At 49.7% G+C, this 27,806-nt stretch overlaps 2 protein-coding genes across 3 annotated transcripts in view; one reads left to right on the top strand and one right to left on the bottom strand.

The window, feature by feature from the left end:
- On the bottom strand, positions 1-26,193 carry HPS4 (HPS4 biogenesis of lysosomal organelles complex 3 subunit 2). 2 transcript variants are annotated; one of them, XM_058531673.1, is made up of 14 exons: positions 26,170-26,193; positions 24,172-24,694; positions 22,377-22,467; positions 20,707-20,850; positions 17,371-17,478; positions 16,854-16,970; positions 15,149-15,243; positions 13,452-13,524; positions 11,419-11,455; positions 10,649-10,745; positions 9,111-10,014; positions 4,360-4,492; positions 3,761-3,869; positions 1-1,312 (listed from the first exon to the last, which is right to left on the bottom strand). In XM_058531673.1, exons 2-14 carry the CDS (start codon positions 24,210-24,212, stop codon positions 1,141-1,143), a joined length of 2,121 nt encoding a protein of 706 aa, XP_058387656.1. In that variant the 5' UTR covers positions 24,213-24,694; positions 26,170-26,193; the 3' UTR covers positions 1-1,140. The 2 variants fall into 2 exon arrangements, with proteins under 2 accessions (XP_058387656.1, XP_058387655.1); XM_058531672.1 differs by lacking the exon at positions 26,170-26,193 and adding an exon at positions 25,439-26,150.
- The window catches only part of SRRD (SRR1 domain containing), a 12,097-nt gene continuing 9,406 nt past the window's right edge, over positions 25,116-27,806 (top strand). Inside the window, exons 1-3 of the mRNA XM_058531096.1 lie at positions 25,116-25,128; positions 25,781-26,161; positions 26,225-26,453. Of these exons, the coding sequence (XP_058387079.1) occupies positions 25,116-25,128; positions 25,781-26,161; positions 26,225-26,453 (623 nt within the window). The remainder of the gene's footprint in view (positions 25,129-25,780; positions 26,162-26,224; positions 26,454-27,806) is intronic.

Below are 27,806 nucleotides of genomic sequence, written 5' to 3' on the forward strand. Positions count from 1 at the left end.
TGGCATTTCTGGCTATTTTATTTTTAGCCCTTGGAAACTTGTTTCAAGAAAAAGGCACCATTCTATAAACACTAGACATTTGTTCACTGATGTGAAATTAACAACATTGCAATTTTCAAATGGAATCTCAGGTACTTCCAGTAAACATTCAGTTAAGATTTTGGTAAATATTTTCATCCTGTGATCTGCACCATATTATCAAAAAATGTCTGACTATATTGTAATAGAACTGATATTCTAAGTACCACACCGGCCCAGAAACAAAGGAATGCTGTTCCCTTTCACACAGACACCCCTGCAAAGCACTTCTGATTTTGCCCCCAGACACTGTGGAAACTCCCACTTGGAGACACTCACTCAAGAGGAACCTGCTGCACAGCCCAGTTCTAACCAAAGGAGCTCAGCCTGGTCTGTCGTCACCCGGTTCTCGGGCTTGGCACCTCAGGGTTCTCTCTACCCCAAACCCCCTTCCACGCACACTATGAAGATCTGCCCCCACTGCAGGATGCCCAAGAACAGGCTCCTGGCTTTGAATAGAGTCCCAGAAGAACTCACGCAAGGTGGCCTGGCATCCCCGCCTCCTGGCACTGAGGATCCAGACCTCCCAGGACACTCGGGAGACAGCCTCACTGAGAAGCGGGAGTCCGGCCTGCTTGCTAACAATCCACCCCTCACGGTGCAGTCACACCTCATCCCGCCCCCTGGACACAGGGCTGGACAAACTCCAGACTGGGGACAACAGTCCTAGAAAAATGCCAACCTGAATTTCTGTGGTACTGGTTAGACTAGGCTGGAACAGCAGCAGGACTGTCAGCTGGCTCGGGCTCAGTGTGACAGGGACACTCACTGGCCTGGCACCTCTTTGGTATAAAGGGCCAAAGCGCCCAGCCTGGCCCGACACCACCAAGGGAAGAAAGGGCTTTATCACGGGCTCTAGGTCTGCTGCCCTGAAGAACGACCCCTCAAAGCCCAATCTGCAAAGGAGTAACAAACACTCGAGCACCACTACATTCCTAACTAAGGGCCTACTCTGAGAACAATGACAGAGGGGCTTTCTCCGTTTAAAAGGCAGAGCTTCCTCTGCTGGTGCTCGCTTGGCAGTCAGGTCCTGGGGTGCGGTGCGTCCTCCCGCGGCGCAGCTCAGAGTGCGTTCACCCCATGCTTCAGCAGCTTCTGCTTGGCTTTGCCCGGGAGGCTGAAGGCACCGTCCTGCGGACTGGGGAAGCCGGAGCTCCGCGCTGCGGCCGCCAGCTGCTGGAAGTAGGTTTCCTGGACAGGGCTGCAGCAGGCGTACACAGCTGTGGATGCATTTCTGCGGAAGCAAGAAGGAGGACGACCGTCCACCACCGCCTGTGCAGACCTCAGGCCACAGAGACCCCGCGAGGTGCCCGTCAGTGGCCTAGCACACCAAACGCTGCGGGGGCAGCTGTCCCGGCTCGGGGTTCCACTTATTCACTTGAGTTTCTGCGCCAATACACCAATACTAACTGTCTCTCCTTCCTTTCAACTCGCTGGATGCTGGGACTGTCTGTGGCGGGACAGTCTGCGGTGGCTGCAGCCACAGAGCCTGAAGCGATAAAAACTGAAGGAATGCATTGGTGGGTGCATGTTCTGCTAATATAACAGCAGCTAAGAAAAATGCCTTTCCTACAGCCTGGCTTACTCCTCACTCAGCGCCAGGCAGTAGTGGGATTACCCCCCTGGACAGCCGAGGACCCTGAGGCCCAGAGGGTGGCGATGCTGCCGGGCCTCCGTGACAAGCACTGACCGTGTCCCAGGAAGGGGTCCAATCCTCTTCGCACACCGGGGTGGACAGAGGAGCAGTGAGGCAAGTGAGGGGACAGGAGAGTGGAGAGTGAAATCAAGTGACAAAAACCCTGTGGACACAGAATTAGAGCGATGGAGGAGGGTCCCGTGCAGAGGAGGACCCACTTGGGAGGAAGTGACTCCAAGGCCTGGCGAGCACCAGGTTCCCTGATTCTGCCTGTCCTAAACTGCTTCCCCATGGGCCTCGGTTCCCCACATCTAGAGAGAGAGGGTGGAGTCAGGGACCACTGAGGTTCTCCTACCCAGATCTCTCCCTCCATGTAAGGAGGAGGAGAATCCCATCCTTCTCTAGCTTCTCCTTCTAGGACCTCACAGGAACGGATCTGCAGTCACACGCTCCTGAGTGCTAATCCCAGCCCCACAACCTCCCAGCTGTGTGCCCTTGGCTAAGTTACTCAACCTTTCTGAATCCCAGCTTTCTTATCTGTAAAATGGGTAGGACAACAGCACATCCCCTCATTGAGATTTAAGAGATTAAATGAGTAGGAATATATATGAATTGCTTAGCACATGGTGAGGGGTTAAGAAATGGTTGCTGCTGTTGCTATTACTGTTATAAAAATAATCTCTCAACAAATGCCTTGAGCTTCGTATCCCAACAATGAAACTCTCTCAGCTCCAAGGAAGATGGAATACTGCTGGGCCACAGGTGCTCGATGCATCATATGCTGACATTTCACTTGTTCCCACCTCCCGCACCACACACACACACGCACACACAACACCCCAGTTCCCAAACCAGTGATTGTAGCTGCAAACCACACCTATAGGTTGCCAGTCTGGGACAGCTCTGACTTAAAGCCAGAGAAGATACATTTATCATGGAAAGATATATGGAAAGATATACTCAAATACTGGCGGGGGATGGCGTTGAGCAGGAGAAATGCCTGGCACTCAAATGTAGCACAGGACAGCATTAGCACTTGTCACCATGGAGCCGAGTGCAGAGCCCCCACCCTCCCTCTCGACTACACTGCCCTGAAACTGGAAACACATGTGGAGAGAACAGGCACTTTCGAGTCAGAGACCCCTGGGTTCAAATCCTGGCTCTGCACCGAATAAGACCGTGACCCTGGGACAAGTCACGTATCCTACTTGTGCTTTGACTCCTCATCTGTAAAACGAGGATAAAAAACGTGCTTGCCCAAAGCGTTCCAAAGTCTCAATACGCACAGCAGGCACTCCCTTTCTGATCCTCTAACTTGCCTTATTTTCTGCTACTGGTTTCATGAGAGAAGCATGTCGGGAGAAAAAGTAGAATTCCGTTGGTTAAGTACTGTAAATTGCAATAATAATTAATAGATCTATATCTGCTAGCATGGAGGTGTCCAAGGTATGCAACCAAGTGAAAAGAGGCACCTGTAAAACAGCACGTTAGTATGATCCTGTTTTTTAGGAGACTATTAAAATAATTAAAATAAAAATAATCTATATTTTATATGCAGAAAATAAAACCCAAAAACCACCACCAAACCTGGAGTCACACAGACAAACTGCTAACTGTGGGCATCTTCTGGGTGTGTGGTGCGGGGGGAGGAAACGTTCACTGGACAGATCTCGGGGGAGTCGGGACGTTCTCACACTGAGCACACAGGATTTGTTAAAGAGAAGACACGATATCACGTCAGCACCATTTATGCAGGGAGACAGCGACCCGCCTTCCCCAGTAACAGGGAAGCTCCGAGAGAGTGAGGACCCCAGGTTTCCTCACTACTGGACCCCAGTGTCTACAGCAGGTCCGAGCCCCAGGAAGGGGCCCAGAAAACATGCGACACAGGAAGCAGGAGAGCAGATGATGGCAGCCACAGGAGCAGATCAAAGAAGGCCTTCCCTGGAGTAATAGTTCTTCATCTAGTTACGAAAAAGGCTCCACCCGGGCCCCTGTGAAGGCGGCCCCTGGTGCAGGACTGTGAGTGACCCGGGGACAGCTCACCTGACAGTCATCTCGTACAGCGCAGGCCGCTGGGCAAAGTCGGCATGCATCAGGCTGACGGCCTGGAGGAAGCGGCGGTCCTGGGGCGTGGCCACCTGAGGCAGGTTCGCTTCCGGAAGAGAACACACAAGCTGTGAACAGCAGACTCCTCCCCACCCCCCCAGGACTGTAAACCGGGACAGAGCGTGGCTCACAGCCATGAGGGCGGGCGCCTCGGGGAGACAGACAGAGGCCCAGGGTGCTGGCCCCCACAGCTGCCACCATACCACAGAGCACACGCTGTTCCCAATAATGAGCAACACCAGGCTTCTGCATATGAATATCAAAATTCTGAGACAGACCTTGTCACAGACATCTGAACATGTGTGTGCTTCTCTCCAAATGTTGGAGAAACAACCAAAAAAACACAAATGAGAGAAAAAGTGTTTGCCAAGCGAATTCTAAACTCAGTGGGAGCTGGGCTCCAAGTGAGAAAGCAGCATCCTGACTACAGGGCAGACGGCTCTGGGCAGAGCACCCACCCGGCGCCCTGGGCCCCAGTTCTCACCTCACCCGCCTCTAGGAGGCGCCCGGGGCCCCACGCACACGAGCCTCCTTACCCGTCAGCATGTTCTGAATGCGGTCGAAATGCGTGAAGTTGTATGTTCTGCTTGTGGGGGCAGCCTCATCTCCGGGCAGCGTCTCCTTCAGGTGGACCTCCAGCCCATTCAGGGACGCCAGGCTACTGTGGTACTGCAAAGGGCCGGCCAGGGTCACGGGCTGCAGGATTAACCCTGGCATGCCGCAGACTCAGGAAATAATAATCCCCAAAGGGCTCTGACCAGTGTTTTTACCTGTGTTTAGACAAGTACTAACTTCCACCCTTAGGTTCTAGTGCTTTTTTAAATTGTAGAAAAATCAGAAAATAGAGGGTGAGCAGAAAAACAAATTTAGAAAGAAAAAAAAAAAAGAAAAATGGCCCATAATCTCACCATCCAGAAATAGCCACTGTCACCACCACGGTACATCTCCTTCTAACCATGACTTTTCCACCCCGCTGCACATTTTCACAGTACAGCTGGCCAGGCCCACGCCCCACACCCCACACACACACTTCCCCCAACCCCGGCCTGGGCTGAGAAGGCCTCCACCGTCTGCAACGAGTTCCCCTCTCTCTGGCGCATCTGGAATAGGACCAGCCAGACACCGTTCTTGGAAGGTACAGTTGAGAACACTGGACTATACCATTTTGTACGATTCTTTTTTTATAAAATAAAAATGGGATCAATCCACAAATAATAATTGATATGAATTTTGTAAGGCAATGATAGAGCATGAACTACTTTCTTTGTCCTGAAACTGTTCCCCCGCAACGTCACTCTTTTATGGCTGTGTGGGATTCGCTGAGCTCCACTTCGGACCTGACCATGTACGTCAGTCGCATCCAATGGACTCGGTCTGAAACAGGGCACCTGGGGCTCCCCTGAAGCTGCTTTGGCCATAAGAAGGCTGCAGTCCCAGGGCACAGATGACTCCCAGGTGAAGGACATCCTGGCTCAGCCTCTTCCTGGCCAGATGACCAGGGGCAAGTGACAATTTTCTGTGCCTGATTTTTTTTTCATTTGCAAAATGGGAATACTACAGGGCTGCTGAGTGGATTGAGTGAAATAACATACATAAACGTCCTTTGTAAACTCTGAAGTGCTGCCCTGAGGGAAGGCTTCTTTATAGAGTCAAGAAATGAAAACGATCCTTATTAAGGAAGCAGTATCTCTGTAATGAGCACCTAGGACTTCTCTGTGGATTGACTATTTTTCAACAGCTGTGCAAAAAAATAAGCGCACATAAAAAGTACAGAGATGCAAACAGAATCCTTCTGAGGTGAATATCATGGAGCTAAGTGTTATTTTTGGTAGTGTACTAGGCTTAAATTAGTTTTTCTATCTGAATGTCTTAGAAATGATATTTAAAGGCAGCAGGTTTGCACACAAGGATGTGTTTTATGCACTCATCTCTGCATCCCCAATGCCTAGCAGAGTGCCCGGCTCCTAGCAGGTGCTCAACAGACATCTACCAAGTGACCAGGTAAGCGAGCATAACCGATGCCAAGCACACTCACCTTCCGAGCTGTGTGGTTTTGATGGAGGCGCAGAGTAAGTGAAAGGACATGCGCTCAGGGAAGACGAGCACAGTCCCTCCTGTGAAAGCCTAACTAACACAGAGTGTCACAGATGCTGAGAGGCTCCTACCTGAACAGGTGTGTGTGTGTGTGTGTGTGTGTGTACAAGCATTCACCACGAAGTCAAACCACAGCCTCACTGGAAGCTTCTGCACCTCAGGAATCTGGCAACAGTCACCCTTCCCATCCCCAGCCGGTGCCCAGAGGAAGGGATGATGGGAACAGAGACTGAGCCATGCCAAAACCCGAGTTTTCCCTGTAGGCACCAAGCTCCACTCTAGAATCTTCTGCCTAACTTGTGCTCAAGATAAAATCACTTAACCATACACACAGTTAATCACAAGACGTTATATCAGATGACACGTGGACAATTTACTGGTAATCAAGTGCATTCATAGATACCAGGGGTCAGCAAACCAGGGGCTGTGGACCAAATCCAGCTCATTGCCTGTTTTTGTATAGCCTGAGAGCTAAAAATGGTTTTTATATTTTTATATGGTTAGGAAAAAAAAATCAAAATAATAGTATTGTGATGTGAAAATTAAATGACGTTCCAATTTCCATGTCCAAAAATAAAGCATTACTGTAACACAGCCACACCATTTATGTACACATTGTCTATGGTGGTTTTTATAGGACATCTGCAGAGCTGAATAGTTGTGCAGAAAGTATCTGCTATGTGTTCTTTTCCATTAAAAGTTTGCCAATGGCTGACAGTCCTACCACATACGTGACCCTCACGATAGCCCAGGAGACACGGAGCTGGGGCTAATTCCCGGGTACCCTGCTTCCAGTCCACGGCAAAGCAGGTGGCTCGCATGTCACTGTGGGCCAGGACATGCAGCGACACACATTCGCTCAGAAGCACCAGTTTCCTGGGGGAGGGGTGCTTTTCATAAAGTATTTTACACTAACACTCTTGCACTAACCTCAGGCTCATCTACTATACACAGACAGCTCAATGTCCTATTGCAGCAATGAGTAACTGGTCTGATCGCTGTATGTGAAGGCCAGTGAGATTATCTAGGGTTTTGAGCAGCAAACTGTCTGTGGCTCTATGCTGCCCCCTGGTGTGAGCTTACTCTGCTCCCTCTGAACCAGTCAACCTCCCTGGCCGCTCCCCGAATGCCCCCTTCCACCTGCCCCCAACCCTTGGCAAACATAAAAAGGTGGCAGTGATCCACTGGAAGACAAGATGGCCAAATGACGCGAGGGTGCCTTGGTGGTGTGTAACATAATCAAGGAGCCCTTTCAAGAGGCTGTGCTCACTGTCACATCTGAACTGCAGTTTACCATTCTGCAGGGGACCTGCTTTTCTAGACAGCAGCACACGGGCTAGAGGGAAATCAGGTCAAGTATTTTGTATGCAGGTCTGGGACAAAAAGGCAATAAACGATCTCTCCCAATTATAAAATAGCCTTTGGGTCTGATCGGCCAACCCTGTTCTCAAACCAGCACGCTGATCAGAGTCAGTTACACCCTACTCTTAGAAAAGACGAGTCTTTCTTCTTCCATTCAACTGCACTCTCTATCCCGGAGCCTACCCAACACCAACCCCTTCTTGACATGAAAGCCCATGGAGGCCACTGTCCTATCACCTTGGATGGGCCGTGACAAACCAAGGGACACGCCACAGATCAAGAGCCACAGAAGGCAGGGCATTTACTCCTTTACCTTCCCACCTATCATTCCCAGGTCAGATCAGTGGGGGAACAGAGAGGCTGGGGCGGGGGATGAGAAACAAGAATTCCGGACCCACCACTTGCATTAGGTCTTCATCTCAATGAGGCTGTTTTCTTACTGGTAAAATGTGAGTTCCAATGCCGACCCTCAGAACTGTTCTAAGGCTTGGCTAAAATGATATATGTCAAGTATTTAGCATACAGTGAATGCAGAATACATCTTAATTTACTTCCTTCTCCAAGAGCAGCCAATGCTGTTTTTTTTCTTTTTCTTTTTGGAGGAAGGTAAAAAAGAGAGATATCATATCCACTTTATTACATCCAAACACTGGGCCTTCAAAATAACAAGTCTACAGCTCAGCACTAAGCAGAAGAGACCATGGAAACCCAGGCATGGCCGGGGAGAGGAGATGCATGAAACTGCTATCACGGGGCCCTGGGTTGTGGTAAGAAGGAGGCGGAGAAGTCTGGTGACGGACATGTGGGCAGCAAACAAGCCACCACTGGGCGACAGGGTACAGTGGCAAGGGGAGAGACAAGCAAGACAGGGCTAGAGAGGAGCAGTTTCTCACCTGGGGCTCTGTGCCCTCCCTCCTCCTCTAAGCCCCAAGGTGACTGGCTCATTTATGGAGGGTCACAAGCACTGCATGCTAATAAGATCGGCTTACAATGATACAGATCTAAGAACAAAAACTAGGGAAGCCCCCCCCACCATTCGCCCTGCAGCAATTTCAACCTGCTGTTATTGCTACCACTTCCCTGCCAGCTAAAGCTAGGCTGTTACTATAGCAACTGGATCTCCAGCGTGGGCCTGGGCCCCAGAAGGTCAGTTTACCGCTGGAAGTGGGGAAGGGCTGGAATGGGTTAAGAGGAGCCTTCTGGAGCCACTTAGCATTTCAGATGTCCCAGGCCTTCTAGGAAGGAGCTTCACATGGAGAGAAACATGGGGCTTCCAGAGAACTTCTAACCCAAGCTGTGACACGTGCAGGGCAGACTCCAGCCAACACAGAACCTAGAGCTGCCAGGCGAGGAAGTGAGGCCGTGAGTGGCGGTGGGGGCACAACAATGGCTGTGCGTGCGGTCATCACGCCTGCGTGGTCACGCTGCACCCCCACACAGCTAAGGAGGAGCTAGAGGCTCAGATGGGCAAGGCCTGTGTGCATGATCACACGGCGAGAGCCAGGACTCCTCCAAGGCCTGTGCCCTGAGAAAGTGGAAGAAACAGGAACGAGCAAGAGCGCCGAAGCCTGTGGATGCCTTTGCACCCGGCACTGTGCTCTGCACTGGACCCACCCTCACTCACTCCACACAGAACCCCAGGAAGCAGGTACTATCACCATCCCCTCTGCCTCAACAAAAACGCTCTGCACAGGGCCACGCAGCTGAAGGCTGAGCCCTGCCCCTTCCCCCTGCGTCAGCGCAGTGCTGAGGGGAGCACCTGCTCTCCCTGTCCACTTCCTAGGAGACCGAGAGCAGGCTACAGGGGCTGGGGAGGTCTGAGCAGACTCACCACCTCCTCGACGGCTGCGTCGTCTCCCAGCAGCGGCTCCTCGGCCAGCAGGGACAGCACCAGCCCTTTAACACTGTGAGTGTAGAGGTTCATCCGCACGAGTCCCGCGCGGGATGCTGGGGTCGACCCCCAGTCAATTCCATCTGCAGAGGGGCCAGCGCTCTGAGAGTCTCCCGAGCTTGAGCTGCATTCCAGGTGTGGGGCTGAGCGGCTCTCGTGAACTCCATCAACACGCTGCTGTGTGCCTTGCTCCCCCATGGGACGCTTAGTTTCTGTCTGCCTCGAATCTAAGTGAGGCGATAACAACGGCCAGCTCGTCCTTCTAGGGAGGCAGTCTTCTCTGGGAATGGAGGCTGGGCTGCTGTCACCAGGAAGGTCTTCACGCTGTTCTAGGGCTCCATTGAGGGAGAGCATCTCCAGAGCAGAGGGAGAGACGAAGCCACCAATGGCTGTGCCCACAGGTAGGGCCTCAGGCGGCTTGGGTTCTGGGTTGCCAGAGTCACTGACAGATTCTTTGCAGCGGGGACCACTAGCATCTGGGGCGCGCACACACAGGAAGGCAAGAGAACCTGAGGATGTTTCCATGTCCTGAGCTTCTGGAATGTGGAGTTCAGACAGGTCCAGGTCCTCTATCCTCCTGGACGAACCAGGGTCCTTCAGCAGGGAGCAGCCGAGGCCAGGACCCCTGTCCCACGGAGTGTGGGGCAGCTTTGCAGGCTTGATGCGCTCCAGATCGTGGGCAGACACATGTCCATTCTCTCCCTTGCCATTTGGCCAAGAAATGTCAGTGGACGTGGGCTCAGGGGTGGTGGCTAAGGTCCAGGCCGTGGATTCCTCATGCCTGGGGGCATCTTCTCTCAGGGCAGATGCGCACTCCTGGAGTCTGGCTGGAGGTGCAGGAGAGCTGGCGAGCAAGGCAGACATGAGGAAGGGGCAAGTGCCCTTCCCTGGGGGAACTAAAGCACCACTTCCCTAGAAAGCACAGGCATCCGTGACATGTGGGTGCCTGAGGCCACAGAGCCCAAGAGGCCCTCATCGTCAAACCACAGGAGTAAAAGTACAGCAATGCCTGGCCCTCAGGACTTTCGGCAGTGATACCAAGATCACCTACTGAAAATGGCAGGGCCCACTGGATAAGAGTCCCCACATTTGGGGGGGGACTATACTGGGTGCTACACAGGCCCTATACTGGGTGCTACACAGACTTATTTCCAATTTTCACAACGAGACCATGAAGTAGATATTACTGGATCCATTCTACAGATGAAAAAATTGAGGCTCACGGAGGGAATGGACTCGCCCGCGGTCACACAGCTGATAAGCAACAGATCCGGGACTTAAAGTCCAGTCATTTCACTATGTCAGCTGCCTCTTACCTATACGCTGCAGTTCCAGATACCCTTCCAAGGCAGAGCGTGGAGGACAGGGAGTTAAGGAAGGATGGGATGTTCCCGGGGTCGGTTTGGAGAGACCCATGTGAGGGAGTGTCTAAAGCATGGATTACGATGCCCCCTGCCCCGCCCTGTGAGCTCCCTTACCTCGTTACTGGCTCCCCCGGGAACTCACGGAGACTGACGGCTTCCTCTTCGGTCAGGAAAACAGGCATGATCTGGACATTCAGGGGGAGTGCTGCTTCTAGAACAGCAAAGCAACATGGGCAGGGCTGTCCCCTGGGCTAGAGAAGCCGGGGGGGGGGGCAGGAATTGTCCTTGGGGTGATGCATCCAGGGAACAGTGCCGGGATGCTTTCCTCAGCCCAGAACAAGGCCACAAAACTGCAGCTACGATTTCTGTGACCAGCAAGGAAGAGCCCATGTGGGCAACTTCACTCCCAGCTGTGGAGAAGGGTGACACATGGTGGAAGAAAATTTAGTGGGACTTAAAAAAAAAGACGTAAGCTGGAAAAAAGCACTTCCAACTGACAAAAGGGATCTATTCCAACTTCTGCTTCAAAATAAAATAAAATAACCCTTCTGGCGACACCTCCACATCCTGCAAAAGGTCTTTCTGGCAGTCTTACCCCCCTTTATGTCACCCTCTCCTAATCACGATCCCCTGGAACTTGTCTGAGCAGTCGCATAATGGTGAGTTAAGGAGGATGTGAAAACATGGATTTAAAGGCGTGCCTGAAGTCATGAGCTTTACAATTGGGGAGCTCTGTTCTTGAAGCTCTGGTGTATCTACTTTCCTAATCTTAGGAGCAGATGAAACAACCATATGGGACTAGTCAGCCTTTCTCAGGGCTTGTACAGGGACAGGTAGCATAAGAGATGCATCCTCAAGATGCAATGGGGTGCCTGACTACTTACCATGGTCCTGCAGGGCCTCCCCTCCTGTAGGTATTCTCTGGAAATAAACACACAGGAGTTGGTGCTGGGCACCACATTCTCCTCCTGACCTAACCATCAGGACCGCACTGTGCCATCTGTTCATAACACTCAGCCAGGCCCAGAATGCTTGTCCCAACCACAAGCCAACGGCAGAGCAGAAGGAACAGAAGCTCCCCAAGCTGCCTGCTCACCACGGCGGTGGGGGCAGGCGAGAACCTGGGCTGATGCAGGCTGCAAGGCAGCAGCTCCACCCTGACACACACCAGGCTTCCCGTCTGATTCTCCGCTTCTCCCCTCTGGGGATGAAGCGAGGATTTGTGCTATCTTTTATGCCTTCCGAGAACACGTCTTCTAGAATACAGCCACCTCTGCCATGACCCTGGCACAGAATTCACAAATTCCGTTACAACAAAAACGTGCAAGTCCTGGGACCCTCATGATAAAGCATCTGACCTGAATAAGACACTATGACAGACCTCCTGTGCTTATTCTATTCACAATCCAGGTAAGAAACCCAATTTTCTCAAAAATTAGGAAATTAGGAATTTTCTCCAAAGAGCTTTCCAGACATCTCAACCTAAAGCTTCCAAAAGGACCCACCAAAACAAAACAAAAAACAAACAAAAACTGCTCTTCTAGCCAAAATGACGTTCACGCCTATGAAATGATATGGCTTTCTTTCTTTCTTTTTTGGTGATTTTTTTTTTTAATTCATGTTTCAGGTTATATACATAAGCTGACTTTAGACAAAAATTCAAAAGAAAAGAAACCCACATATAATTCCCTCACCCACAAGCTAATACTGCTCATACTGGGCATATTTTCCTTTAACTCTATGCATTTTTTAATACTTTGAGACCACATTATATAAAATTCTATTTCCCTGCTTAAAAGAGTAGCATACAATTCCTGTCATTAAACCATCTTTGGCCCTTTTAAGTGGCTGACTACAGTTGTATGAAGTTTCAAGTGGGGAGGTGGATTAACCCTTTCCCTACTCTAGACCAGCGACCGGCAAACTTGTTATGTAAAGGGTGAGGCGGTACTGTGTTTGCTTCATGGGCCATAGGGTCTCGCCGCAACTACTCCACCTGCTGCTGCAGCTCACAAGGGCCCCATCGCACTGCACAGGCAACCGGCCCACGGGCCACGGTGTGCCAACCCCTATCTTAGACATTTAAGTTGTGTTTGATTTTTCACTTTCATAAACCCTGTTGCGATAGTTTTGAGTATAAACTTTTTTAGCAGTTAGATGATTTCCTTAGGATCAATTCCCAGAAGGTGAATTATTAGGAAAAAGGAAAGGGCACTCTTAATGTTCTCATTATCGAATAGTTGACCAGAAAGGTTGTTCTAATGACACCTCCACCAACAGTGGGGAAAAGGCCTGAATAGAGCCCCACATGCGATTTAAGCGTCTACTGATTTAACAAGTGTAAAAACCTAGCCATATGATACATTTAAAACTAAAGCTTCAGACGCTGAGAATAAGCAAGTAAGATAAAAGAAGAAAGGACTGAGGAAGTATGCCAGCTGCCAGCAGTGACCATCTGTGCAGTCCAACCACGGGCTGTTTCATTCTCCATGAGCACGTATGACTTTTTCGTTATGAAAGCACTTAAATAAATAAAGACGGAGGTATTTCAAAGGAGTTTCTGTATTTCTAAGTCATCCTTTACAGGCTATCTCTGGAAAATCCAACATCTCTTTGACATAAAGCCCATCCTTGAGAAGTCAAATTCCCCTAGTTCCACTTGGATTGAAGAAGAACCAGCTACCCAAGTCTACCACATAGAAGAAAACATCTTCTTCCAGCCTTGCCAGGACTTCCCTCTTGAGGACAACCACACTGATGGCCCTGGGGTCCCGACAAGATTAAAGGAAACAACTGCCCCCCAGCCACAGCACCTGCCCCGTCCATCCAGCACTAGGGATCGGCCTGCCAGCGGCCGCCACGTGCAGACAGACGCTTTGGATGAAGCATCCCAGCCGGGCAGGGGACTTTAGCATACCTGGTCCCGATGTGCAGCTCGATGAAGCAGGACCTTGGCCGTGAGGGAGGGTGGGAGCTGGGTGCTAACAATCCTAGGAGGTCAGACACAAGGACACTGTGAGAAGAAATACACTGTAGGACTACGAACTGAAAAGATTCCTAACACCCTATGGTGGCAAGGATCTTGGGGACAAGCTGGTGGGAGTTTCAAATGGTAAAGCCCCAATGGAGGGCACTCTGGCAGTTCCTACCAAAACTTAAAATGTCCAAATCCTTTGTCCTGGCTTATACCAAGAACTATGTAGAAGAATATTCATTACAGGGAAAATGGTAAAATCATTTAAAAATGGGCAATTTAAATGTCCATCAAAAAGAGAGCAGTTAATCATGGCACGGCCATAACACCAAAAAATGCGCAGCTATTACAAGAATGAGGTGGACTGATACAGACTGATAAAAAAATCTCTACACATTAAATTGAGGAACCGTAAGATCTCATTTACACAGACAACAAAAATAAACAAAACCAATATATGCGTATATGTACAGGTGTGTGAAAACTCACAGAACAAAAGAAGGATGCACATCAAACTGCTAACAGTGGGGACAGGCGGTGAGTGAGGGAGAGGGAGGGGCACTTTAAATTGTGCTCTGTATGTCTCTCTCCGTTCGTTTTTTACAGTGAGAACGTTTCATGCATTGGGTGTATAATTCATAAATAAATAAGAAATGCAAAATAAGGAAAAAAATACCACCTTTGATGCCATGTCACTGGTGAGCCTAGAAGCACCACAAGGTGACTCAGAAGCATCATAATGAAAACAGGGGATGGGATCAGGGGTCTAAGGTGTCAAGGACCACTGGAAACCAGAGACAGTGCTCGGTCTTCCACATCTCTCATCTCATTTCATTCTCCAGCAAGCACCCCTATTTCCCAGAAGAGAAAAGGGAGATTAAGCCACTTGCCCAGGGCACAGCTGGGAGGAAGAGAAGCCAGACTGGAAACCCAGCCTGCCAGGCCCCAGAGCCCCCGGGGCCCTGGAGAGCTGCTCCAGTCGCTCACTCATCTGGTCAGCAGAAAGCTCTGGGCACAGAGCAATGGCCCGGCCTGCCCCTGGGCTGTGAGAGTAAACCCTCCACGAGGAGAGCAGCCTTGCAAGAGGTGTGGAGTGGCTCTCAGACACTCGGGCTTGTGAAGAGGCCCTCCAACTAGTAAAGAGGTGTAGTGAGATCTCAGAGGCCAACCAAGAGACAGACGGGCCCCGCCCAGAGGCTGGCAGGAGCCTGGTGGCAGCACAGACACTGCTGTGCTGAGCTGAGCCGCAGCAGCGCACCAGGGCCCGGGCAGTAGGGGACAGCCGGGGCAGGCTTCCATTCCCCCTCACTTACGAGGCTGCCTGCTGGCAACCTTGGGGGCTCTGTATTAGCATCTTGTAGACTGACGACTATAAGGGCTGCTCCATCCTGAGAATTATATGGATCTCTTTAAAACTGCCCTTTATATTCTTAACTTTTTTTTTTTTTTTTTTCCTGGACACAACAGTTTCCAGTTTCCCAGCTTTATTCAAAGCTAAACCACTGATATTTGCCAAACCAGTCCCCTTGGAACTGGCCAGAGACAGAGCTCCCCACCCGTGATCTGGCGGTGGCCAAGACCTGGATGGTCAGTTCTGCAGCAGGAGGCTGGGGTGGGGAGAGGGGTCTGGCATTACTTACAGTCCCTTATAGAGGATGCAGCCAGCCAGAACGTGAGGCGAGCGCTGGCAGGTCTGCAGAATGAGGGCTGCCTTCAGCAACAACAGGGGCTCCACCTGTGCAGGGCAAGAAGTAAGCCACGAGTTCACATGCTCACAATCAGCAAGGGAGGAGAGGGAAGCAGCCTTCATAGAACAGACGGACAGGTCATCACCCAAAGCCTGGAAAGAGGAGAATGTGCCACACAGTAAAATCTGTGTCACACCTTGGGTCTAATCCACCTCTCTATACCCAGAACCGCAGACACCACCAAATGCCAAATTCTCCAAACAACGAGGCCTCTCTGGAAGCTGGGAGGTACAGTGAACACGCATATGGCTATTCAGAGGGGACAAAGTAGACTGACTAGGAGGCCCTGACTATCAATGCTGAGACCAGGAGGCAGCAGGGGAGGAGAGCCCACCCCTCAAATGCAGACAATGGCGCCAGGTGAAATGCACCCCCCCCATCTGCCCTCTGAAGCACAAGTCCCACTGTGACACAGGTGGCTTGATGCCTGACCAGGTCCTGTAACTCTATTTCATAACATAAAATGAAAACACATGGTCTTTCACTTAGAGAAATATGCTTCAGTTACATACCCTTGGTAAGGAGTCAGTTGTAGAAATCCCTAAAAATACCAGAAAAAAATCTGAATCTGGTCGAGAATGGCCAGCAATAACCAAAAGCCTCTTCGTATTTCCTGTTTGGCAGCTAGAACCTGTGAGCACCCATTAGCTGTCAGAGCTGAGTGTTAACGGAGCTGAGCTCTGGAGCTGTTGCCACGTGAGGAAGCTGAGTTTATTCCTTCATGGCCTCAGGACAGCGCCCAGTCCTAGCCAGCATTCTGTAAAGCACTGCGGCCGACTTCAAGATGCCCTCCAAACAGGAGTGGGAAAACCCTCCCCACTTCTTGCAGAGTCACGGGGCCACAGCCCTGTTAAAGGGACACCACTAACCACAGCAGGAGACCCAGCCCACACGTAATGGAGGGCTGGCAGCGCAGACCAGGTCTCATCTCCTGAGATGCTCAGGGCACAGGCAGTCAGTTCTTAAGGGGCCAGCCTCACATCTCCCTGTGGCCCTCTGACAATGGGGAAGTGATGGTCTCCAAGATCACAGCCACGGCACAGCAGGCAGTGCAGGTGGCCAGGCTAACCACACAAGCAGCCTACCTCCCACTGAATGCCAACAGCAACCAGAGGGGCTCAAAGACACAAAACCCTTGCCAACTGCTGTCCCCCAGACACGGCGACCTTGTTTTTAAAACGTTAGCACCAAGCAGTGTTGATGTTGGGAATAATTATATCACATATTACTATCAAGGAAGAAGGGGACCTTCACATTACTGAGTTCAACACTTCTGGGGCATTAGCAAAATGATGCCCTTTAGTGAGTATTTTCTCTTTGTCATTTAGGTATTGTCTCATTTCGTCATCAAAACAGTTCTGGGAGGCAGGTATTGTGATGTGACTTTATGGATAAGGAAAGTGAGGTCCTGAGAGCTGAGCGACCTGTCCAAGCTCACCCAGCCTGTGAGCAGCGGCTAGAATCTGAGTGCAGGTCTGAACCATCACACTGACCAAGAAATGACATGTTCTATTCAGTTCTCTAGATACAGTTCACTAAAGGAGAGGAAAAAGCTCTACTCCTATACATGAAACGAGAAAGGGGATGAGCATGTTACTTTAGTTTGGTCCAAGTTCCAGAGGGAATTGAATATCTTATGCAGATCACTGGTGTTTCTTAGAATTTGTTCAATGAAGGTGTCCCACTCAGCGCTCAGTTCTTCCTGAGAACAGTTCTAAAACAGAAACAGCCTGAGGTCAACATCTGAGATTCTGAGAGACACACTCTTTGGCAAGGATTCCAACTACCCCAAAAACTGCTCCTCACACAGGAAACTGGCTGGAAGGGAGGGCCTGTGTTGAACCTCCCACATACACTGAGCTCCCACCTCCTACCCCACAGCCCTGCTCTTTCCAACCATCCAGGGAGGAGGAGATGGGCATAAACATCTGGAATGAATGTGACCCATGCCCCTGGGGAACAAAGGTGTCTGTGAGGGGCTCCAAGGGCCCTTAACTTGCCACTGGACACAACGCGTTTATGAAAGTATAAGAGACTCCAGAGTAAGTGCCGTGTTTGGCAACATCGGTTTTGCTCAAGAGGTCCCACGTGACTCCTCAACACTATCCTCATACCTGGTAAGCCAGAGAAACAGGACCGTTGTAAAAATGAAAGAATCCAATGAGCTGATCCAGAAACTGCGTGCAGTTGACGTCAGGGAGCTCCACGGCACAGCCCAGCACCTGGAAGAGGGGCACCAGGAAGACAGGCACTTGCCTTTTCTCTGAGTCCAGTGTGGATCCTGGCATCCAGGGCTCTCTGTGGCTAGAATTCCATGGGCCCATCAAAACTGATCTTCTGCTGCCCGGCCCACACCCTCCACTCCAGCCAAGCTGGCCTCCACAGAGAACAAGTACCTTTTGTACCTACTCACGCTGCCCACCCTGACATGCCCTCCTCCCTCCTGTTCATTTGCCCAGGGCTCTCCCCCCACTTCAGTGCCCACCGCAGAGTCCTCATGAAGCCTGCTCTGATCACTCCAGCCAATGCTGACCTCTTCTCTGGCCCCTGTATCGTTAGGACTGTTATGTGGACACTGGATGTTTAATTTGGGTTTCACTGCAAACACTGGACTCCAACTGTTTCATGAATGGCCATCTCGTCTCCCCAGCTGGATGAAGTGCTTCGAGAACAGGAACTGACTGGATCATCACACGTTCTAGAGTCGAAAATGCTGAGTGCAGTGCTTAGTTCCACAGAACATAACTACTTGCTCAGTCAGAAAGTAATCTGGCCATATGTTTAAAGAGCCTGAAAAAAGTTAATATTCTCGGACTCAGTAATTCTACCTCTAGGACTCCTTCCTAAGGGAATCATCAGAAACAAACAAACAAACAAACCCAGACAGAAAAAAAATAAACAAAAAAAATTCCCTCTCAATGTCAGCTCCAAAGGTAAGGCTCTTTGTTCTGTTCACTGATGTAATTAATCCAAGAGTTAGAACAGTCTGGCACACAGCATGTGCTCACTTCTTCCCCTATTGATCTATAGATTGAATGCAATTCTAATTATAATCCCACTAGCTTTTCTTTAGAAACCGACAAACTGATTCTACAATGGAAATATAAAGAACCTAAAATATACAAAGCTATCTAGGAAAATAATAAGGTGGGAGGACTTACACTATCTGATTTCAAGACTTATTATAAAGCTACAGAAATCAACACAGTAGTAGTCCTCATATAGGATCTTCCAAAAGATCAATAGAAAAGAATGGAGAGCCCAGAAATGACCCACACTTAAATGTCATCTGATCTTCAACAAAGGAGCCAAAGGAATCCAATAGGGAAAAGAGAGTTTCCTCAACAATGGTGCTGGAACTACTGGATACCCATATGGAAAAAAAGGACCCTTAACCTCTACTTCACGCCATACACAGATGTTAATCCAAGATGGATTACAGACCTAAATTTAAAGGCTAAAACTATAAATCTTACCAAAAAAACTGGAGAATATCTTCTCCAACAAGGTAGGCAATGGTTTTAGATAGAATACAGAAAGCAATAACCACAAAAGATAAAACTGATAAATTAGACTCCATTAAAATTTAAAACTTCTGCTCATCAAAAGACATCAAGAAAATTAATAGGCACATCCCAAACTAGGAGAAAATACTTGTAATATATATATCTGACAAAGAACTGATATCCAGGATATATAAAGAACTCAATAAAAAAAAGAAAACCCAATTTGAAAAATGGGCAAAAGCTGTGGACAGACACTTCTTGAAAGAAGATATACAAATGTCCATTAAGCACGTGACAAAGGCTTACTGTCATTACTCACTAGGGAAATGCAAATTAAAACCACAATGAGATACCACTACCCATCCAGCAGGATGGCTAAAATTAAACAGACTGACAACATCAGTGCTGACAAGGACGTGGAGTAACTGCATTTCTCAGACATTGTTGGTGGGAATGTAAAATGCTGCAACCACTTTAGGAAAAAGTCTGGCAGTTTCTTACAAAATCAACCTACACTTACCCTCTGACCCAGCAATTTCACACCTAGATATTTACCCACGAGAAATGAAAATTCGTGTCCACAAAAAGACTTGCATTGGAATGTTCCTAGAGCCTTATTCTTAATTGCCCCAAACTGGACACAGTTCATGTACCATAAAAAAGAGAATTAATAAACAGACTGTGATATATTCATACAAATACTGTTCAACAAAAAGGAACGAACTCTCAATACATGCAACAACATGGATGAATCTCACAAACGTTAAGTGGCATGACAGAAGCCTGTAAAGAGGAATACTACACACATTATTTCACTCATATGACGTTCCCGAACAGGCAGAACTAATCTATCGCAGAAAAAATTCCAAACAATGGTTGCCTGGGATGGGGGTTTAGAATTAACTGGGGCAGGACATCAGGGACCTTCTGGAGGGACGCTAACATCCAGTCTCTTGACAGGGATTTGTGGCGCACAGGCGCATCATTTGTCCAAAAGCATCAAATGGTACACTCGAGATCTGTGTATTTCATCATACGTAAATTTTACCTCTGAAGAAAAAAAGAACCACAAACAAATATTGAACTCTAGTTAATGTTACGCATGATGAAGTATTTGGGGGAGGAGGAAAGAGGTATACTAATGTGGGCAATTTCGAAAAGCATTAAAATAAAAACTGTATTGACAGAAGGACAAAGGGATGAATAGGTAGGTATGTGATAAAGCAACTATGATGGAAAGTTCACTGTAGAATCTAGGAGGAATGAGTAGTCACTGGAAAATTCTTTGAACTGTTTGGTATGTTAGAAAATTTTCATAATAAAATGTTGGAAATAATACCTACAGTTGAATATACTTCCTTACACTTAAGCATCCCTTCACCTCAGGAATAGTTTAAAATAAGTGTAGGTATGGGAAAATAGGACTTAAAGGTATATGGTACTACTAGCTGTAAAGAAACGGTTTTTATTCTTTTTTTAAAAACGGTTCTTTGAAACCTAACATATATGTGTCAGTGTCTTAGAGTTTCTAGGTCATCTACCCAGTAAGTGTGGAGAGTACACTCTCCAGTGTACAGGGAACTACAGAGAGTATGAAGAAAAGAGGCAGATTAAAAATTCAATTTGCATCACAGAATAGACGGAATTTCCACAGGTTGGCCTAAGCCTTTCAAAGAAGAGGAGAAACCAGCCATGTGTAATGCAGGATATGTTAGAAATGTTTTGGAGAGCACTCAGTCATGACGGGCACCTGCAGAGAGTGACCCAGGAATGGTGGACGACACCGGACACAACACAGGGCGGGAGGGGAGGAAATTCTTGGCCTAAGAGCCATAGAAAGCATTCACTACTTTCTAAACCTTATCATCACGATACTTATCACCAAGACAAACGACTCAGGGTAGAGGCAACCCTGTCGGGACCAGCTCTGCCTGTTCAACTTACCCAGAGGTAATCTCCGTCAACCTTTATGGCGAACTTAAGTTTCCGCAGACGAATGAGAGTGGGAGGAGAGCCGGAAATGTCAGAAACACAGTGGACAACTCCAGCAATCTGTCCGCAAAGCAACTCCTGTCGGTCAAGCAGGGTCTACGGAGAGGAGCACATTGCAGACAGGAAGCTGAAACTGTTGAACTCCACATCATTCCCATTCCCGAGAGCAGAGGGTGGTAACTGTAGCCTGGAGGCCGGATCTAGCTGGCCACCTGTTTTTACACGGCCCATGAGCTAAGTGTGGTTTCTATATTTTTTTAAAGGTTGTCAAAACAACAACAAAGAAGAAGAATATGTGACGGAGACCTTATGTGGCTGGAAAAGCCTAAAATATTCATTCTTTGGCCCGCTACAAAGTTTGCCGACCCCTGCTCGGGATAACTGAACCATCACAGAACACTCCAGTGAATGCAGAAGATGACTGCACAGAACTATATTGTTGTTCCTAGGACTATAGGTACGTGCGTGGGTGGAAGCATGAGCTTTTCATCTCTTTTCAAATCCCAGCAGAGCAGCCAGAGCAGCCTGGATTAATCCCAGCTGTCCAAGTCAGAGGGTAATCACATGAGCAAGTATACAGCCCTCCTAATCGATCTTGGCATTAACTAAGCTTGGGGCAGCCAGATACTACGTGATGCAACAGAAAACGTGCACAGGGCCTGTGCAGAAGACCCGCCTAAAAGAAGTGAACTTGAACCGAATCAAGGCTCTAGATCTTACCACTAGTTTAAAGGAAATACTGCACAGTGGATAGGAGACACTAAATGACACCACTATGAGGAAGTAATCAGCCAAATCCAGAGTGTGGGAGGTTCTAGCATTTTACTGCACAAATGACCTGGTTTCTTCAGTAATTCAATGGCATAGGGGAAGAAAGGGTGGGTGGGTGGGTGGGTAAGGAGTGTTATCTAATAAAGGGACTTAAAACAAAATAACCAAATGGAATACGTGGCCCTTGTTTGGATCCTGATTAGGAAAAAGAGAGAGAGAAAAAGAGGGAAGGAAGGAAGGACAGACTAAGTGACATCTAAGATAATAAAGGCAAAATCTGAATATAGACAGTATCAGGTGATACTAAGGAATTACTGTTACTAATTACTGTAACTTTTGTTAGGTGTTGACATGTTAAAAAAAATGTCCTTTTCAGTTAGAGATGTTACTTGATACTGGTGAGATGACACAATGTCTAGTATTTGCTTCAAGATACTCCAGAAAAAAGAGAAGGGGAGGGTTAGGATCGGTGACATAAAATTGGCAGTGCTAATAATTGTTGAAGCTAGTGATGGGCATATGAGGGTTCACGATACCCTCCTCTCTACTTTTGTATATGTTTGAATAAAAGTTTTTTTTTTAAATGAGCTGATCAAAAATTGGGAGCAAGGAGAGGCAGACAGAAAATAACGATAGTAACAAAGAGCTCGAGAAGATGGAAGTACTGAGCCGACGGGGGATTTTGAGACCAGAACAACAAGAAATAGTACAGCGAAGAATAAGAGAGTAGAAATGTCAAATGCCTGGATTATGCAAAGAAAATGTTCCCAAGGTAAACCCTAGACTTTTGAAAAGTCACCAGTTGGAGGCCGCGGAATCCCCACTGAGCAGCAACGCGCTGTGTGGCTTACCTGAGAAGGGTAAAAATAACAAATGCCAGCTCTCGTCGGGTCTCCTTCTTCCTTTACCTTTGAACCATCATAAAGGAAAAAATAATTCCACCTGGCAAGAGAACAGAAAGGAGCCATGCTTCCTTCCATCCAGTGATAGGGCACTTTAAAACCCCGCTTCCTATTTCCCAGCCCGAGAGGGCTCATTACTCAGTATTTGAAAGGCTTCTGGTGGCCCCGGAGGAGAGAGAACCCAGCAGCTACAAACAGATAAAAGCCATTTCATAAGCGCAGTTGAGTCAAACTAAAAATATGCCTCTATCCAGCCGTCACACCATCTGCCCGAAAAGACAGAAGGGCAGCTAAGGAAAGACGGAGCCCACGGGGACGCCTCTTATTGGAGACACTGAACCTTAACTGCAGAACCACATGGTTTGGTAAACTGTCCTTTAAAGCTCTGATAACAAAATAAGTGATGGATGTCTTCGAGGCACTCCTCACAGCCGCTGGGCACTAAGATCTCCAGAAACACCCCTTCTACCAGGAATTCGTGCGTTCACTTAACAAATGTTTACAGAGGACCTACGCTGTGTGCTGCGCCCACCAGCCCTGGGGCTGTGGCCATAAAAGGGAGCCCAGGAAACATGCAGTTTCAAGCTAAGGCTAGAGAGGCTATAAGGAGAAAAATGACGGCCTGCAAGAGTTCACAGAGGAGCACCGAACCCCTCTCTGCCCCTCAAACCCTCACCAGTCCTTTAAGTATAACTCAAACCTCTAACTGTCCCCTGCAGAGGTATCGCTCTTCTCAATTTCCGTAACTGTCTGGTTCCTCCCTAAAGACTCTTAGAGTCAACTAGGCAGGATGACTATAATTACCTCTTTAAAACACAAAGCCAACTCCCCAAATGCTGGACCTGGGTTTTGCCTCTAAATCTCTGAAAGCACACGTATCCGGCGAGAGCATACGGGGAGCTTAAGAGGACCACTCTGTCACCTGCGCTCTTCTTCCCTGGATCTACGCCCTCCCCCGACCATCCACTCTGGCTCCCACCTCATCTTCCTGGTGACAAGCATTAACTCTGTTTCTAGCACAATCTGCTTTCCCTGAGTTCTAGGTCCAGATGAGCAACTAGCTGCAGGGCAAGTCCAGATCAAAAAGCCTCAAAAATGTTTCAAACCCAACTCAGAAACCCGATGACCGGGCCTCGTTCTATCTTTTCTATCTTTCTCTCACCCCTACTCTTCCAGGCACATGAAAGAAAACCTGGGTGTCATTTTGAACTGCTCCATCTTTTTGACTTCCACACATATAATCAGTCACTAAATTCTGCTCATTCCATTTGAACCATGCCTTTCACTGTCATCTCCTTGGTTAACGTCTGCTGGACCAAGTTATGAAAGAGGCTTAACTCGTCTGGAGCTGAGAAGGGAACTGAATGTCACGCAGACGTTGTATAATCCCCTTCAAGAGCCAGTCTAGCCAAACCTCTTCTCGTGGCGTCATTCTGCACTGTAACCATTTCTTCTCTCTCAAAAGTGAAGACTACCATGCCCACATTATCGTCAAAGCTGGCCACGTGGCTCCCTTTTCTACAATCTACCAGCAATCCTGGACTCATTCGAACACCACAAGAGGCTTGCGAGGTTCTAACATGTCAGAGAAATGGCTCACACACTCGATTCGGCTGCTCTGAGGAAAATGGCGTTTTTATTTTCCTTCATAACATCAAGACATTCTGGCTGGGGATTTTCAGTTGACCCCAAACCTGCCGAGCAGCCTGGCAGGCCCTGAACCACGGCAGGCCCTGCTACTCACCAGGAGGCGGGCTTCGTCTCTGCTGAGCTGGAGGCGGCCATTTACTTCCCAGTTCTCCTCATTCTCTTCATTTGGGTTTTCTTTTCCAGTATCACTTCTTTCTCTCCAGCGGTGACCGTTCCTCTGCCTCCCCAATCCAGTGACTCTGGACGTGGGCGGTTTAAGTGTTTTCAGTCACAACCGTTACTTGCTTAGTCTTCATTCAGCGTGAAAGTGCTACTTCCCTTCCTTGCAGGCCCGTCCGTTCCATGAATACCTCCACACCTCTTAGAACTCCGGGAGAGAATATAATAAAGCAAGAGAATCCTACCAGAAAAGTCGAATCCACTCATCTGGTTCCATGAGCATCAGCTCTCCGGTTCTCTGCAGAACGATCTCTTCAAAGAGCTCCTCGCCAGGAAAGCCCACCAGGGGAGATGCATGCTGAAAGCGGTGTCCTGAAGTGATTTCTAGCTCGTCTGGTTCAAAGCCATTCTGAAGTTTCTTTTAAAAGTGTTGAAGCTTCCCGTTCAAACATCAGAGCCTTAGTCATAAAATAAACACAAGGGATAGATTATTTCAGAAACCCACGAGAGAGCATGTGACCCAGCAGGGTTAAGCAAATGGTATACTTCCAAAGAGCTTTCTAGAAACTTGAATATTGTGTTTCAAGAGACAGAAGAGAGGGTTGCAGGACTTCAGATTAAGTCCCTTAGTCTCTTGAGCAGTTATGTCTCATAGAAGATAAAAATAAATAACTGGTGTGAAAATGCTCTGGGTGTCAAGGGCAGCTAAACAAATAAGGCGGTTGCTCCAGTAATAATGGAACTCAAATTAAGGAACTGTCACCTTGTCCAAAAGTAATCTGAACACGTAGAATTCCACAGGGCGTTTCCAAAAGACAAAAAGAGAATTTAACACGTGGCTTTCAAATTTCCACAAGAGGAAAGAAAACTCAGGGTATCATGGAATTTCAGGGTGAGAAGGGACCCTGGCTTCATCTATTCTAATCCTCATCTCCTGTACTCTTCTTCAGAAATTACCTGCACTGTCTCTGGCTTACTCCCTCCAGAGACAGGCAGTTCAGTGTGTTCAATTTATCCTTCCACCTCGCTAAAATTGGCCTCCAGAAACTGCACACATCAGTCTGGACGACACTCTCCAGGAAAACAAAACAAGGTCTAATCCTTCCACACCACAGCCCTTCGGTCCCTTCAAAACTGTATTCCCACTGTCACTTTCTCCAAGCTTAATGTCCCCAGAGACATGGTTTCAAATGCTTGCTCACCATGTCAGCCTCCTGGGAACACAACAGAATTTTTCAAAGCTCCTTTGGTAAAGAGAAGTCCCAAGAGAGGACCCCACTGAATCCCTGATGGCCTGTAAAATCTCTTTTCTCAGTTCCAGATATCTTGGGGTGGGCCTCCGCAGGGTGATACTCATGGTATTCTTTGAAGCATATTTGGACGCCTGTGGGGGGCCATCTAAGCTTTCAGAACCAATGACAGCAGCCTGAAACCCCCTACCCCTGGGCCCTAACTGCCAAGGTTCACTCTCTTATCTCCGAAAGGTCCAGAAGAGGCCGGGGATGGCCTCGGGTAGGGCAGGTGTTGGGATGCGACCAGAGAAGGCTCCGGCAACCTGGGAAGCGGCAGTAAGGACCTAGGGGGTCAAGAAGTGGCCGACAGTGGCCTGGGGGCGGCGGCGGTGGAGGAAGCGGCCTCAGCGACTCAGCGGGGCAGGAAAGGGGGCGCTAATGACTGCGAGGGGCCCGGGGGCGACCGGCCACCGTCCACGAGCACTGGGAAGTGCCCAGCCCCAGCGGGCTGGGGACTGGCGGGCAAAGGCGCGCGGCCCGACCGCGGCCTGGCAGGGCGCGCAGAGGCCGCGGAGAGGCGCTCTCGGCCGGTGCCGCCCTCGGTGTCCCCGCGCCGCCCGCCTGCCGGAGTAGCCAGGCGGCCCGGGGCTCGGACTCGGGACCCAGAGCGGGGGCGCCGGCGACCCCTGCCCCGTACCTACGCGTAACGGACAGGCCGCAGGGTCACGCGCCGCCCGCGCCTACCGCCCCCTGAAGTTCCAGGGCAGCCGGCGCGCGGCGATGACGCAGGCCGGGCGCGCCGCGCGCCGATGACGTCAGAGGCCATGGCGGCGGCGGCGGCGCTGGATGCCTGGCGGGTCGCGGCTCCGCGGAGGAAGCGCTCTGCGGCGCGCTGCCCGCGGCGGAGGGAGGCGGCGGCCCGGGGCCCGGAAGCGGAGCCCGAGGCGGACCGTGGGGTCGTGCTTCGTCGCATCCGGGAGGCCGGGTGAGTGCCAGGTGGGCCCTGAGTTGGCACCCTCACGCCTGTGGGAACCCTCTCTGAGCCTCAGTCTCGCCATCTGTAGAGTGGGCGTTAACTGCAGACCCTTGAAAGGGGGTCTTGTGAGCTCCCCTTTCGTAACGCAGCTAACGCGCTCCTTGCAGACGGGAGCGTAGTCGGCGCTCGATAAAGGCTGTCCTTCCACTGACTGCAATTACAGCTGCGTGACCCCGCGCGGGTTACGTAGCTCTGTGCCTCAGTTTGCTCCTCTGTGAGGTGGACATGGAAATAGTACTTACGTAGGCTTGTTTTGAGGAGTCGGTGAATTGGTCAGTGTGGAGCATTTCGAACAGGGCCTGGTGCGTGGTCAGCGCAGTACCAGTGTTTGGTGTTAGTATCATGCCGGTGTCGGTTGGCATTGGCATTGCCGACACCAGGGAAGCAACACGAGCACGTGGTGGTCGTCTGCACGAGTGTCACCAGTTGACCGAGGAGCTGCTGCGTGCCTGGCCCTGGCGTAAGCGTCCCACACCGTCCCCGCGTGAGCATCTCGGCTGCGCGGGGACCCTGGCAGGGCGCCGAGTCTTACGGAGATACGGGACGCGCGCAGACTTGGCGGCTCCGAAACCGTGCTCCGGAGCCCCCGTTATGCGGCTCCCCCCATCGCCCGTCCCTCCACGCCTTGCTAAGCGTGCCTTACACAGTCCTTAGTGCCTAACACAAGGAAGCACTCGGCAAGTGTTCCCCACTTGCGTTTGCAGTGATTTGTTTGCAGTCCTCCGGGAGCTCAATAAATGACAGCTGGTCTCAGCGCTTCTTCAGATCAACAGCTGAAGGGCCTGAGAAATGAGACTCATTTTATGTGCTGCCCTCCCCCAGAATTGGGGTCGGGAGGCGGCGGTGACTCCGAGGTCAGCACTGGAAGAAAGCAGTTGGCTCATCGGCTGCCTGAGCCTGAGAAAAGGCAGCAGCGACTTTTCTAGGCTTTCGGAAGAGATGCCAACCAGAATGAGTGTGCCTAGGGGTTTGGAGAGCCCTTAAGGCGCTTTCCGTATGCCTTGACATTGTTACTCCTCCTCGGTCGCTTCAGTGTCCCCCAGGAGCTCCCTGCTTCTACCTGTACCCCCAAGTGTGGTGCAGTCGCGGTCGCTCTGTACAGAGGAGCCCAGCACTTCACCTGCCGTTCTGAGCAGGCACTCGCCAGTTTACAAAGCTCCCCCTGACCCTTAGAGCTCTCCTCTGCCCTCTGTGAGGAACGTTGAGGGCAGCCTCTGGGCAGACTGTTCCAATTCTGTCTCCTCTCTGAGCCCCCGAACGCTGGCTTATGGCTTGTTGGTTTAAATCCATCTTTTTTTTGAC

This window comes from Diceros bicornis, chromosome 35, assembly GCF_020826845.1.
Source record: "Diceros bicornis minor isolate mBicDic1 chromosome 35, mDicBic1.mat.cur, whole genome shotgun sequence".
NCBI classification, from domain to species: Eukaryota; Metazoa; Chordata; class Mammalia; order Perissodactyla; family Rhinocerotidae; genus Diceros; species Diceros bicornis.